Source organism: Ammospiza nelsoni, chromosome 3 (genome assembly GCF_027579445.1).
Source record: "Ammospiza nelsoni isolate bAmmNel1 chromosome 3, bAmmNel1.pri, whole genome shotgun sequence".
Lineage (NCBI taxonomy): Eukaryota > Metazoa > Chordata > Aves > Passeriformes > Passerellidae > Ammospiza > Ammospiza nelsoni.
The window spans coordinates 56,395,289-56,410,730 of NC_080635.1; the positions used below are offsets into that span (position 1 = coordinate 56,395,289).

General features: G+C 35.8%; 1 protein-coding gene across 1 annotated transcript in view; it reads left to right on the top strand.

Moving 5' to 3' along the window:
- Positions 1–15,442, top strand: part of SYNE1 (spectrin repeat containing nuclear envelope protein 1) — a 281,934-nt gene that overhangs the window by 101,774 nt on the left and 164,718 nt on the right. Inside the window, exons 32-42 of the mRNA XM_059468351.1 lie at positions 1,202–1,352; positions 4,665–4,892; positions 5,436–5,534; positions 7,182–7,369; positions 7,476–7,599; positions 8,655–8,821; positions 10,056–10,209; positions 10,495–11,123; positions 11,776–11,955; positions 13,429–13,579; positions 15,051–15,209. Of these exons, the coding sequence (XP_059324334.1) occupies positions 1,202–1,352; positions 4,665–4,892; positions 5,436–5,534; positions 7,182–7,369; positions 7,476–7,599; positions 8,655–8,821; positions 10,056–10,209; positions 10,495–11,123; positions 11,776–11,955; positions 13,429–13,579; positions 15,051–15,209 (2,230 nt within the window). The remainder of the gene's footprint in view (positions 1–1,201; positions 1,353–4,664; positions 4,893–5,435; positions 5,535–7,181; positions 7,370–7,475; positions 7,600–8,654; positions 8,822–10,055; positions 10,210–10,494; positions 11,124–11,775; positions 11,956–13,428; positions 13,580–15,050; positions 15,210–15,442) is intronic.

Consider the following 15,442-nt stretch of genomic DNA (forward strand, 5'->3'; position numbering starts at 1 on the left):
AACTCCACTGAAGGAATGCAACAGCAGTTGTGCCACTGATCTGGTCCCTGGATTCTGATTTCCAGCTGTATTTTCCTAAGCTGGACTTGAGTGAAATATTTTTGCACATTGTTTTCCTACAAATAACTTGAATTTGCATACACTCTCGTAAGTAAATGGCTGTTGACTTTTTAAAAAAAATTTGAAAATAAATAAGAAAAAATAAAATGGCCAACTTTTACATTTTTAGGCTACATCTTTTCTTAAAGCTTCCTCTAGCTTTAATGAAGGGGAGGGAAAGTTAAGAACTTTTTATGGTGGAATGGTTTTTAGGCTATATTTAGAATGAAAATGTATTTTGAAATTTTGTAATATTCAAACTTTTATGATGAAACTTTAATATTTTCAGTGAAATAGAAAATGTGTGTTTTGCAAGTTGTGTGCAGGGCCTACATTAGCACTGGTTTCAATTACTTGAAAGGAGCAGAAACTTGTATACTGGAAGTTATTGCTGTTAGGCGATGTATAATGGCCTTCTTGCTTGTGACAAAAAAATAGGTGCTTTGGTTGCAATTCTAGACATAGAAAAATCAGTCATAATCTGTCTCTGTTTAACATACCTTTAATGTGAAACTACTAACTCTGAGGGAGTTGAGTCACATTTGTGGTTGATTCTTTGGCTTGATAGAAAATCATTGACACAGCAAACATGAACTTCCTATAAGAGGTGAAGATTACTGTTATAAAAAAGCAAGATCAATAAAGCAGTCAAGCATTGGTGACTGTGTGTATGTCCACATTTCACTGGTTTTAATCATTCTGGTCTAGGGACTAAATTATGAACATTTATGCACTCAGTTATCTAAATATTTATATTTCTGATGTAATCACCATTCCATATTATTTCATAGAAATTTCATCCCGTTGATTTTCCTTTTCCTTTCTCTTCCCACTATGATGAGATTCTTGTACAGCTATTGAATAAAGCTGTACTTTCTTTTACCTCTTGATGTCCCCTCCATGCATTTGTTTTACTTTTGGTGCATGGTCTAATAGAGAGCCATGTTTGAATGCAGATGCACAACTTGAACCTTTAAAATGAGAACTTTTTAAAATGACCCCCCTGTAGATTGAATAAGTCCCATTTTTATTTTAGCAAGAATATGGGCAGCTTCATTATATTAAACTGTTTATTCTCTCTAATTGATTTGGTTAATTTTAGTATTAAAAGCATGGAAATGGTGAAAAACAAGTGGGATCATTTTGGCAATAATTTTGAAGCTCTGTCCAACTGGATAGCTGAACAAGAAAAAGAACTGGAAACTTTGGAAACATCATCATCTCCTTTGGACATACAGATCAGCCAAATCAAGGTGATTAGTTATTGTTATGTTTAGTATTAAAAGCCCATTTAGCTGTTATTTTGCCAGAGGCCAAATGAGAAAAGAGACATTTTACATGTTTCAAAAGTACCATGATGAAATGATGGCACATTTTATACATAAATATACCAAGCAGTAAGGTCTTATATAAACTAAAGGAAAATTCTTACAGGCTGCCTTCTCTTTTCGTGTTTAGTTTACATATATGAAGTCTTCATGTGTGTGGTTAAAAACATAATTTATACCCTTCTTATTTTTTGAGTAATCTCAACAAAATAGCTACATAAATAAAAGTTGTTGTTTTTTTTTTTTTTAAACATACAACAGCTAGTGGCTATAGAACTTGATTTTAATCTTGCAAGCTAAAATTATCACTTAATTTATGTATCTTGTATGCTGAATTAATAAAGAAACTTATTGCTCTTGGTAGCTTGAAAACCTACGTAACATTTACTGTGAATGTATTAGCACTGTCGTCAGTTCCATGTACGTTCCTGTAGTGACACAGTGGTTTAGTTTCTAATTGCTGACTGAGGTGCATATTGTCTCCAAGCATTTAATCTCAAGGCTGACTTTGTATCCTTCCACAAATGGAAATGTACTTTCTCTGGAATAGCGTGTTTCTAAGGGTGCAGATTTTTTCAATAGGCAGTGCACATTGCCATTTTCTTTTTTCTGTGACCTACTTATTCTTCAGGAGGTGCACAGGTGTGCAGCTGCTTCCAGACCAGCTTGACACTATTTCCAAAGGATCCAATAGGCACTTGTTTCGTGTGACAGAAGCAGTTTATCAACACATTATCCTGTTCTTAATTTCTTCACAACTTTACAAAGACTAAATAAATAAAATCTCTTGACTTCATCATTGAATAACAAAACAATGTTTGAATTCTTGCTTCATCACCACAGCAATTCAAAAACAGTTTCCTTATGAAGTAATATGTATGTACTTATTCCACTGGCATATATTATGGTGTTGTCCTGCTTTTCAATAATTAGGATTCCAGTGTTTAAGAAAGAAAACAAGTGCATCAAATTATGCTAATATTGCATTGCAGTATGTCAGTTCTTGTCTGTATAACTGGAGCCTTCAGTCCTACTAGCCTATTCCAACCAAGTTCCCAGAAGGTTGATCCTTACTGTAGATGCAGATAAGCAGTCATTTTTACACTGCATTGAAAGTTTTTGAAAATTCGTCATAATTCCTACACATATAAGCACCACGGCCAGCAGATGATGTTTATGAACACCTGAGTGAACAGACATAAACCAGAAAATGCTCCACATAAGGCATAGGATACATCATTGTACCTCAGGTGAGCTAATGGGCTTTATGAGCTGTGATATGTGAAGCCTGTCATCTCACCTCGAGTGCATGGATGTAGCCAGAGATCTGCTTCAGCAGCTTTGCTTTGTGCCTGATTTTGAAGAGTTTGCTATGATTTTTTCTCAGTTTCCTGATGAGCTACTCTGTTTCACAATACTAATCATCATACTTAGTATATAATTTCTACTACACCATATTAGTAAGGAGCATTTCAACATAGGGCAAATGACAAAAAAATAGTGTGCTCCTTGACACCTTTGGCTGACCAGATAAAAAGTCTGGGGTCAGCTGAATGTAATTATCCTACATGGTAGTGGAAATACTCTGGTTTTGGTGACGCTGATTGCAAAGCCCCAGTGACTTCAGCAGAGCCAGATTTTCACCTACACATTTCTCTGAAATTCCTGGTGGAACAAAATGACAGTTATCACAAGTAGTTACCATTGGTGGCAGACTCAGTGCAAGTTTGAAAGCCTCAATTATCCACCTTCTTTTATGTAACTGAGTGAATTTAACAGAATAGCGTAGGAGTGAGAAAGCACTGCCTCATTTGTATCTGCTGCATTGTTAGATAATTTCAGCTTCAGGGCTGCAAATCCAGTATTTTTCCTCAGCAACATGTTCTTGTGAAAAAAAAGATATTTTGTAATCCAAATTAATTCAGAATATATTGCGTAAAGAGAAACTATAAATTCTTATAGCACCACTTTTTTTTTCTGACAGTCACCCTGCTAATTTTTGACTGAATGTTGCAGCAAGCCACTCCTGAGCTTTATAATGGCTTTTTAAGAAAGAGACCATATTTTTATCACTATTGTATTAGAAGCTGGGTACTGCCTGTGCTTTGAGAGTGAATTTTCAAGAAAGTTTTTGGTTACTTTCATGTATATACATATTCTAAATTTTTTTTTTTAAATCTGAGAATGCTGTTGCCTATGTCAATTACAAAGAACTCACTTTGATCTTTCAAATCTCTCCCAATGGGTGTTTTCCATTTGCTTTTGAGGGCTATATGGAAATTATATATAAGCAGTAATTAAAAAAACCCCAAAACCTGTTGTGAAAAAAAAGAGCTTAATTCCAAGTTCATTGGTGCCAACTGAATAAATAGCCACTGAATGAGAAACACTGTGAGTTTCTTTTTTGGATGATGTAGCTGCCAAGTTCGCCTCTAATTTGTAATAAGACAAGTACAGAATAATAGGAGACAGTTGGTGTTATGCAGCTGCTGAAATGTAAAGCTAGTGCAAGTTTTTCTTTATTCATTTACTAATTGAGGTGCAGGACAGATAAAAAAGTTACCAAAAAACCATTTTCACCCTTGTTTCATGATTTCCTGCTTATACTGCAATGTGGTTCTTTATTTAATCTTCTGCCTAAGGGCACACTCACACTAACCTATGATCTAATTAAATTTATCCTTTATTATACTGTAGTAGTATTTTAAATTAGAAAAGGAAAACCATCTCTACTGCTTTCTAATCATGGCACCTTTTTTTGGTAAGTGCTTAAAAACCTATTAAACATAACTAACCAACTGTTAGGGTTCAGCTCCTTGACAATACTTTTTCAGTGATACAGTCATGTTTTTCCATCTTCTGTTTATTTTTAATCTTAAAGAGAATTGTCTACTACTTTCCTGTGACATAAGAGATGCTAAAATATGAACCATCATGTCTGCTTGAAAATATGCACCTCAGCCAACTCTAGTTGCTCCTCATACCCACTGGTTTTAGGGCAGCCTGTATTATAAACCTTTGACAGAGAAAACCTTTTAAACCTTTTCAAAAAGAAAAAGGGTATTTGCAGGTCATATTAAAGACTTTGGTAACAAGTAATTTCAAGTGGTCAGTGAATTCTTATGTAATTTTTGATGAAGGATGTTTGAGCATAGAGAAGAAAAAGGAATTGGAAAATATTGTTCTAATAATTAAAAACTTTGGTTGAATTTTTTTACTATTGCTTTACTATTTTAGGTTATTAATAAAGAGATAGATGGTAAAATAACTGGAATCTCAAACCTAGAAGAGGAAGCCAAGTTTTTTTCTCAGTTTGTTACCTCTGGAGAACGTGCACATATTAAAGCCAAACTGACTCAGGTCAAAAGGTATTGGGAAGAACTAAGAGATCGTGCACAGAGACTGGAAGGAACAATTACAGGGAATGCATCAGCACAGCAGAAATATGAAGAAAGTCTTAAACAGGTAGACTATGAAAAATCTAATGGATTATTTGGAGCAATTTATAGAATTATTCTATATTTTTCTAAAATTGACTGTAAAATGCATATTGTACAGGATGGACTAAAATAAATAATTGGATTTTTAAGGTAATTGCAAGACCTAGATACATAAATTTGTGCTTTGAATTACCTAAAAGGCTGCCTCAGAAGTGCAGTAAAATATATACACTTTATACACATAAAAATGATGTTGTCTTCTTGAAAACCTATATTGTTCTCCTGGATATTGCACTATTGAACCACATCCATACATCTTATAAACACTTTTAACTTCATTCTTTGGTTGACAGAAGGTTGTAAAGAAAATAATTTAAATATTATTATTGCCCCATCTGGGAGGAACTGAGCGCTGTTAGCATGTTTTCATTTCAAAAGGCACTCAGCACTACAAAGGCTTAGGATATAAAATTCTCTTAGCAGCAAACATTTAAAACATGTTATTTAAAGAATCATTTATGTAATTCCTGCTGATTTTACCTTCTGGTTTGCCTTTGTTTTTTTATAGGTGCAGCAGTCAGTGTCAGAATTTGAAGCTAAGCTAGCTGAGCCCCTCACATCGTGCTCTTCAGCAGCAGCAACATACGCAGCTCTCCAGGACTGCACGGTGAGCAGCTGGCCAGCTGTTCCTGGCTCTGAGCCCAGGGACACAGAGCCACACTGACCTCCCGACAGAAACCCCGGACCAGGGGCTGCCAGGTGCCACACAGCTCAGGGGGAAGGCAGAAGGAGGCAAGGGCGGCCTGTCACCTTTTCAGACAGGATTAGGAAGTTTCTTCCCCAGTCTAGGGGGAAAGAAGCCTAAATGTACCACTTTGTCCTTCAGGTTATTGGTTTTAACTTTGTGCATCTAAAACATTATGAAAAACAGAAGATAAGAAACAAGTCTGTTTGGCATTTTTCCTCTAAGGTTTTCCAATGAAAACTTTGATTTTAGTATAGGTCATCTGTGATTAAAGAAAATATATCCTTGGAAACAGTTTTACTTGGGCAATTAAGAGACTGGACAGGGTTTCAGCTTAGAAACTTTTATCTGTGATGCTAGGAATCCATGGGTATTTGGATATTTGGTTCAGTCCATTACAAAAAGAAAACAAGTACTGGATTGGTATTCAAGCTACAAATAATCCCATCTCAGGGAATGTGGTGTAGTATTTTTGTTTGTAAATTCTGATATGTTTTTTCAACAATAATCATAGCCTTTCTTTCTAAGAAAATACTACAAAAAACTATAGTGATATTGTTCTTGCAGTAAAATGCACTTAATCTGAACTTAGTGATCGATAACTGCTTACAAAGGCTGTTTTCAGGAGGACCTGACCTTTCTGCTTCAAAAAAGCTTGATACTAGTTGAGGAAAAGTATTTTGCATATGAGAAATTTATTTAGACAGCACTTGTAATCATCATTTTTATTGACTTTTAAACATTATGAATATGCTGAGTATGCTGTTATAAGGGCTTGTTCTCTTTAGGGGATCATGATCATTAAATATCTTGATGTGAAATTATCAGCAACTTATTCCTGTATAATTAACATTTCCTCCTACATATGATTTCTTGTAATTATAAAACTTACTATTGTTACTATTTTACACCTGTGAGCTGGAGCTTTCGTGATATTAAATCAGTTTCATTTTGTGATTTTATAACTCACTGTACTACATTTCAATCATTTTCATATGGACAAGTTTCCCAGCTTCCTAGAAACAGCAACACTGGAAAATATAGTTAATATTAGATGTCATTTCTACAAAAAGCTACAAAGCTTTAGCTAATGCTGACAGAAGTTCCAAGTAACTCTTCCCTGCTTCTCCCATGTCATGACATTGGCTGCAAGTCTTGCAGTCCTCACCTGTTGGAGTGAGGTTTTGAGTTTACTCTGTATAAATTCGAGCAACTCTTAGGTGTGAGGGAATCTCAAGCTTTTTCCTGAATGTGGAGCTTTGTTCTGCATGGATGATGCTGTGTCACATGCCCATTCAGGAGATCTGACTCTTTTGTTGCAGAGTTTTTTCCTTTTAGCACTGTTCCTAGGGAAGTCTTTTGCCACTACAATCCAGTTCATTGGTATGCTGGGAACACGTGTACCTCGGGTGGACCTCAGCAATATCCAAGCTATGAAGTGACTTCATGATCTGATGGATGTAGCATTGCTTCAAATTTATGAGTAGAAGTAGAGAATTTTCCCCACCATTGCTACCACAACTCTGTTGTTTATGTATGTAAATTCTGTTTCTTTTACATGTTCACTAGGACCTTTGTCATACTGTGGAAAAACTGAGCAACCCTCTGGCCTCTCTCTCAGCCGGTATCCGAAAGGTGGCCAACAAAGAAAAAGCTGCTCAAAAGGTCGCAGCATTACAGCAGAAATATGAAAAAGTGCTGGAAAGTGCTAAGGAGAAACAGAGCTTATTAGAGAGTCTTCTGGCTCAGTGGCAGAAGTGAGTAAACTCCCACATCTGTTGTGGTGGACACAAGAGACCTTCCTGGGCTCAGTGTGTGAGACTGAGAGGATGACTTGGTAACTCTAGGCTGTGATTTTGCTAGGCAGGAGAAGGAGCTGTCTGCCTTCCTGGCCTGGTTGGAGGGGTGTGAAGCTGCAGGCAGGCCTGCAGAGCAGTATGTTTCTGCCGACAGAATTAAACTGGAAGGTGAACTGCAGGCACTGCAGGTATGTTTCAACTGAAATATTGTCCTCCTGCATTTTCTGGTGTATTTCTGTGTCTTTTAAAGGAAGGAATTGCTCAGTTATAGTCTGACGAGTCAATTGATTCTGGCTTTGCAAATCTCATGCAAATCTCATTATCACTTGCTATTTCTCAATGACTTTACTATTTCTTTTAACTATAATATGCCAGCTAAAGAAAAAAGGAAAAAGTGCCTTGATATATCCTATTATCTATCAAGGAAGGACATCGGTCTGCTTGTTAGAAGATTCTTTCTCTAGGGAAATTCCTTTATTAGGCAATACTTACTTTCTTTTTTTTGTTGCATGTGAGGAAAGGTTCTTAGATGAAAAAATGCTTGAAGGTTTTGAAATCGCAATAGAAGTCTGGTTCTCATTATTTTTTCAAACACAAGACTTTCATCCTATTCTAAATTGTGCCTTCCCTTTGAATTTTTGCCATTTGTTTTTAGATTAATATGAAGCAGTTGGCCAAATGTAACATCTTTTATACCTTCTTCCTTGAAGACAAGTAGAAAAGGAAAATAAATTGAGGGTTTGGGTTTGGTTTTTTTGTTGTTATTGTTGAGTGGTTTTTTGTTTGGGGATTAGTTTTCTTGTTATTGGGGTTTTTTGGTTTTTTTGGCGGGTTTAGTTTGGTTGGTTGGTTGGTTGGTTTTTTAGTATTTTGCTTTGTTTGAGCCAGTTTGCAACATTTCCTCACAATTCTCTTGCTGCACAAAAATCTATTGCAAAATGTTGTGTCAGTTTTAGCCACTGCCATCATAAAATAAAGCTGTATGGAAAAGTCACACTTTGTCCTGAAGGAGAGAAAAATACTAACTTGGATGAATCCCTACTGAATTTAGCTGTCTGAGAGGTGTTGAGTACCTGTTTGTCCTAATAGGCCTCAATTCCTCCAAGGATTTGCCTCTGCTCACTCACTTGACTCAAAAGTACTGTGCTGGAAGTCTGTAGCTGTTTTTTTATTAGTTTTTGTTAGTTTGCAGTATATGGTGCCATGCTTAAACTAAAAGCTTTTCATTCCATTGTTATCCCAGGATTTGCGAGCAGATATTGAGTCCCACACTTCTGTCTATGAGAGTCTTTTACAGTTAAATGAGTCGCTGTTTCCAACAGCTTCAAAGCAGTGTGTGAAAGCAATTAAAGAAAAATTTGAAGAGCTGGATGAAAGGTGGAAAGCTTTACCACAAATTGTTGACAAAAGGTTTGTGCTTCATTGTGTTTTTTACTTGTTAAAGTAACCAATATCCGGATGAGGAAGCCCAATCCCAAATCATGTTTTTTTACAGTATTGCCATTAGAAGACAAAGGTTTTAGATCAATACCAATCCCTGAACGCCCAGGAAGGGGGGGTGGAGAATACCACACATTTATGATGCCGTCTTTTTGACATACACTCCTTCGATTTTTTTTGCTAGAAGAGTCTGTTTGAAGGAGTGTAGGGCAGGAAATGAATGCAATGTTACATTTCCTCAGTTCCAATTTCCAAGTAAATTCCAAAATCTCCAATAATCTTTTCTTCATTATTTCAGTTATATGCTTTATTTTGTGCAAAGCCACACTATTGTAGTTTTGAACTCACTTTGAAATTCTAATTTGCCCTAAATACTATAAATGCTCAGTTGTTAGGCTGGTGGCTCATGTTAAGCTCAGAAAAACTGTCTCCTTTATTTCAAACTGTATGTTATCATATATTTAGGCTTCAATTCTTTCCATGATGAACACACATATTTTACCATTTGTAATGTAGCTTAAATAATAGATCCTGATCAGTGCCATAATCTTCTAGGTGCTTTATCAATATAATTGTTTTACAATATAATGATCTTCTACATGTTGAAAATTAGGTTGAAAAATTTCTAAGGGAAATGGGAAGGTAAATGACAAGGTCTTTTCGAAGGTCAAGGTTTAGACTTGGTACTTAGGTACTTAATTCTGCTGAGTGCTCCTCTGCAAAGATTCTTCTTTTGAATTGTGTTCTTCTGATCAGACTTTACCCTTTCCTACTTCAGAGGAGGTTGAATATGAAATTCCTCACCCCTGGCCTAAATTCATGAGACTTTTACCTTAATTCAGTGTTTCAGATGATAGGCAAGAATTGCTATGACTGAAAATCAAAGTTGAGCTTCCATCAATAACATTGTCTTTGCTGGGATTACACCCATAAAGAAAATTTGAAGAACATACCTTGGTTTTTTTGGGGCATCTTTAACAGTTCATATAAATAAAAGAGTGGAAACAGGAAAGATCCAAGGATGTTTTCAAATGTTATGTTATTTCCCGTAATTAAAAAATCAATATGGCAAACTAAAGTAACATTTCCTACTTTCCTTGCATCTGGCATTGATTTTAATGCTGACCAGTCAGCTGTGGGTTAGATTATGGGAAGTGATTAAATTGCATCAAGTTCTTTCATATTTACATCTGACATTCTGTAGGATCAACTTCCTTCAATCACTTGTTGCTGAGCATGGGCAGTTTGATGATCTCCTGCTCAGGTTTTCAGACTGGATTAAGCAATTTCTTGCTGAACTGCAAGCCACTTCAGAGATAAACACAGCTGATCAACAACTAGCTGCATCTCACAATAAGGTAAACTTCTGGATGTAAATATTAAAGACAGAGAAAATGTACAGTGCATTTGGCTAAATCCTCATCTAGAACTAGCAAGTAATTTATTTGTGTGAAAACCAATATGCTGTTGCAGTCATGTACAGACTCGTTATTTGACAGTTTTAAAGCAAGATTGTAACCCTGAACTTTTCCTACTGAAAACCCCTCAGTAGTACTTGTTTCGCTCGTATGTTCAGTACTAAAATGTTTACTGAGCTCTTGATTTGAAGAAGAAACTCACTCTGTTTTCTGCCTTTCCCATAGAATCACTCAATGGAAGTTGAAAGTAAGAAGCAGGAGTTACAAAGTCTGAAGGAGCATGTGGAGAAATTGGGTTCTTTCAGCAGCCCAGAGGACCAGCAGACATTGCAGGGAAAGACTGAAGATTGCTTTCAGATCTTCCAGGAGGCGAGTCAGACAACTAGCCAAAGACAGGAGGCCCTGGATCAGTTGCAAATATTCCTGGAGTGCCATAGTGCTGTATCAGGAGTGCTCCACCATCTGAGGCTGACAGTGGAGAAAACAGGAAATATGGATAAAGCTAAATCTGAATTACTGGAGAAGGAGCTCAATGTTGTTATTAAGGATCTTAACAAGTTGGAGTCTGATGCTATTGGTTTGGATGGTTCCCTTACTAAGGCTCAATATCATCTGAAGCACAGCATTTCTGGGCAGAGAACTTCCTGCAGGGCCATGGTGGATAATCTGGGTGTGGAACTGGAGGCAGTTCAAAACCTGCTGGGAACCAAACAAAGTGAGGCAGAAGCTCTTGGAGCCTTGCAAAGATCTTTCGTGGAGCGTAAAGAGCAGTTACTGAAGAGCATTGAAAATACTGAGGAAAAGGCTGACAAGGAGGGCCTGAAGGAGACAACACTACAAGCCCTCCAGCAAAGGTAAAAATATTGGCACTTTCATACTTGATTTCAATCTCTAAACCTTTTATGATTCAGTGGAGGCATGTGTGTATTTTCTGCCTGGGTACTTTATTTCTTGCCAAGCATATGTGTCTACTTAATAAAATTTGGTAAATAAGTGAACTATTTGGATGCACAAAACACTAAGCAAGTCCTGCTAATCTTTTATATTGACAGAATAGTCATGAAAGTCTACGTCTCAAAAATATATTTTGTCCTAATGAATCTAAGATCCAAACAGCTATTAGAAATCCCATATAACATACCTATCTCTACCTTGCAGAACTGAAGATTGTACTGAAGGGATGATGGAATTAAAAACACTAATTGTAATAAAGTATTAATCTAAATATCTGAGTATATTTCCAGGTGGCTGTTTGAGGCGGAGGTACATATATATCTAGATGATTATATAGCAGTATATGTATCAGAAAAATTACATTCTGATCCCAGTTCTAGCAGAAAAAACCTCCCAAATATTTTAGGAAATATTAGAAAAAGGAAGTTTTATGCACAGTAACACTAAGAACAACTGTTTCATTCTTTCTTTCTCCTCTCTCTTGCAAAAAAAAAAAAAAAAAGAAGATAAGTAAATATGAAACTGGTCTTTTAATGGTCTTTTAACTTGCAGATTGAGGATCTTTAACCAATTGGATGAAGAATTGAATTCTCACCAGCATGAACTCCAGTGGCTTATGGACAAAGCAAAACAAATAGCCCAAAAAGATATCACACTTGCTCCTGAGAGTGACAAAGAGATAAATCGCTTAGAATCTCTGTGGAAGGACACCAAGAAAGCTATACAGGAAAAGTAAGTAGATCTTTAGCTTAAGCTGAGAAAGGAGAAGATGGGGAAAGATGGGGAAACGTAGAAGATGGGGAAACATAATATCTTCTTGCTATATTAGTGACAGTGATAAACAGGTCTTGTAGGTTAAATACTCAGTAGAAGATGGAAGCACATTGTTAACAAGAATATTTGTACCTTTTGTACCTATACTATTCATAAGGCCACAGATAGGTTCTCAGTACAGTGTGACAGATATACATTTTATTACATGCATGCTATATTGCATCTTATTGTTTTCTGAAAGATAAGAATTCTCCACTGAGTTTTTGCTATCACTCTAGCTAGTACATATTCTCCTTCTAGCACAAAATTTTCATTCCCTATTTGTTGTGTGTTTCTGAAAGTTCTCTATTCAGTGTTTCTAAACAATTTTAAAATTTAAGTATTTCTTTCTGTCCTAGGGGACAGGTTTATAATAATCATTAGTGTGTAATCAGTTACAGTTTGTATATGACACATGATCAGATGGTCAGTTTTATCAATGAAAGTTGATAACCAAAGAAGTTAAAGAAACTAGAGAAAGTTTTATCATACCCTTTTCTTTGTCTTAACTGCCTCATGATCATCTTTAAAGAAAACTAGCACTGTTTTCTCTCTCACATAAACACAATTTTAGACCATCCTGAACCTGCTTATTTTGGAGAGCTCTTTGGAGCATTCAGAGAAGAACCAGCTCCTAAAACAGATGCTCCTCTTTTTTGACAATGTCATGTTTCCCAAAATTCTTTCATTGAAAAACGCTATAATAAATAGACATTGCATATATCCAAAGTATTAGTTCTCTTTTTCTCTTCAATATAAACACCAGGAATGGATTGAGTAGGTCTTTTTCCTCTGTCCATTGCCTGAGCATAAATAAGGTTTCCTAGAGAGAGGGTGGGGGAAACATTAGGCTTGTTTTTAGCAGAAGGCTAATTTATTCTCAGTAGAAGGGAGGTAAGTTGAATATAACATTTTAGTCCCAAAAGCATGCATCTGACAATTGGAGGACAAAATAGACAGCCTTTAGCATGCATTGCTTTAGTCTTTATTTTTGCTTCTTTTTACCAAAAAACCACTCTGAAATAAAGAAACAAGTTTGGGTTTTTTTTAAATTAACTGTGAGTGGCACAATTTTTATAATGTGTTTGCAGTCAAAAAGACGTTAAACTTGGAAACTGAGAAGACTGAATTCCAATTTCAGTCTTTCACTGTAAGTCAGTTGCTTTAGTATCTGATATATATGAGATGGCAATTCACATTCATATCTCTTCAGTAAGATGTTTTGTGATGGATCTACGGTGATTTCTAAACCCAAGATATTCATATTTCCTTGGCTGCCCAATTCATGTTTAGCACTGCATCCTGGTTTTCCCATGGTGAATTGCTATGTCATGTTCTCTATCCTTCAGAAGCATGGCAGCAAGTAGTGCTAACAGCTCTTTCATATTACAGAAAGGAGCAGTCCTGTGTTCTGATCGATCTGATGAAGGAATATCAGAGCTTGAAGTCAACAGTAATGAAAGTCATAGACAGTGCTAACAGTGCTTCTGTGACCAAATCCATGTGGAAGGATCATGAAGATGTCAGGCGAACATTATCAAAGGTAATGACATATTTTTCCTTTGAGGAATTTTAACAATTTTTTGATTGAACTTACTTTTCTTTTTAAAGATGCCCTTGAGATGTGTTTAAAGCTCCTTGTCAAATCTTATCATACTGACATTCAGAGTTTAAATTGTACTGATTGTGATGAGGGAAGAATACAGCCCTTTTTTACATTTTGGTGAGATCTATTAATCTATTGTTAATGGAAATGCAGATTCTTAATATATGGAAAGCATAAGTGGAAAATAGTGGATAGTGCTTTATATAAAATATATTGAAAATATATTCCTACCATAGTATGAAAGGATAGTTCTGGTCAACATATTTCAATGTTTTTCTATATTGGGTAAATTTTGGAATAGATAAAAGGCCACAAAAAATCATGAATTGCACGTTTCTGATGTTTAAAATTGTTATGTCTCTCTCTTTCCCTGAGAGGACTTCTGCCGTGGTGTATAATGTTGATACTAGCCATTGTGCAGAGATAAGGTATTTGGATCCTTACATTGTATTCATTTCACTGGATTGTACTTCAAAGATACTGAATTGTGCTGTCCATCAGCCTGCCAGGATAAACAGTTCTGAGTTAAATTCTGTCTGTTCCTTTGGAGGGTAATTTAATTTGGAAGGCTCTTGGGCTCTTGATTCAAAATCTTTCAGTCAGATCTGTATAAAGCTTATTCTAAACTGTGTGTATTTATGGCCTCTTTCTAATAGATATCTTAAAAGAATAAAAAAGTCAGAACAGAGCTCACCAGTCTAAAAAAGAATTTCATTAAACTTCCACATCATTCCTTTGAGCCTTGAGCTGAGGACGATTCCCTGCTGCAGCCTTGGCCACAGATAGTGGTTGCAGTGCAATAAATGTTTTGGCCATAGTGCATACAGATTAATAGCTTATTGTTAGTACTACTCTCTAGTACTTGCTGTAGAAAAAAGCATAAGATTCTTACTGTGATCGGGTCTCAGCATCTCAGCTTTTCAATGACAAAATTAAATATTTCCCTATGGCTAGGGTTGCAAACTTAGTAGCCCTGAAGATTTTGTATAGTTCCTTTCAGAACTCATCTGTACTTTTGTACTATTTTCCAGAATATCTAGTAAAGATGGTGTTTTTAATCCTAAATTTTATTTGCAACACCCTCTGTTTACCTTACTATAACCCCTGAAGTGATTATTCAGTAATGAAAAATGGAAAGACAAATGGAAAAATAAAATTTCCCTAAGTCCAGAAAATATTTGGTTACCAAGTGGAATATATTCAAAACTTTTTACTCCCACTTGTGTGCTTTATTTATGAGAACAATCATCCTATATGATTATGCTCATGAGAAAACCATGTCAGTTGCTTTGTATTTTGTGGAGTAGTTAAATATTAGATATGAAAATTAACAAATTCATAGCACAGGGCTAGGGATGGGTACCTGGAGAACTGATTTCTTTTAACAACCAAATATTTATGTCCACAGCATGAAGCTGCCAGGAACGATCTGAGTGATAAACAAAAAGACCTGGATACCTTCACTAATAAAGGAAAACATTTGATAGCAGAACTGAAGAGAGTGCATAACTGTGACTCCACTGCACTGAAAACAGATATGAACTCTGTGGTGGACAAATGGCTAGATGTAAGAATCTGGTGTTTATATGACAAATATAGTTTTTAAGTTTGGCTAAGCTTACAATATTTCTCTTGTACAATTGTTTAGTAAAATTTAAGAGTACAATTGTTTAGTATAATTTACTAAGAGTAACTGTTTAGTAAAATTTACTTTTAAGTATAACTCAAAGTTTTAATCAGAGGGATTTGGTGTCCACTCTATGCATGAAGTTGTGACATCAATTTGATAGATTTTTAAAT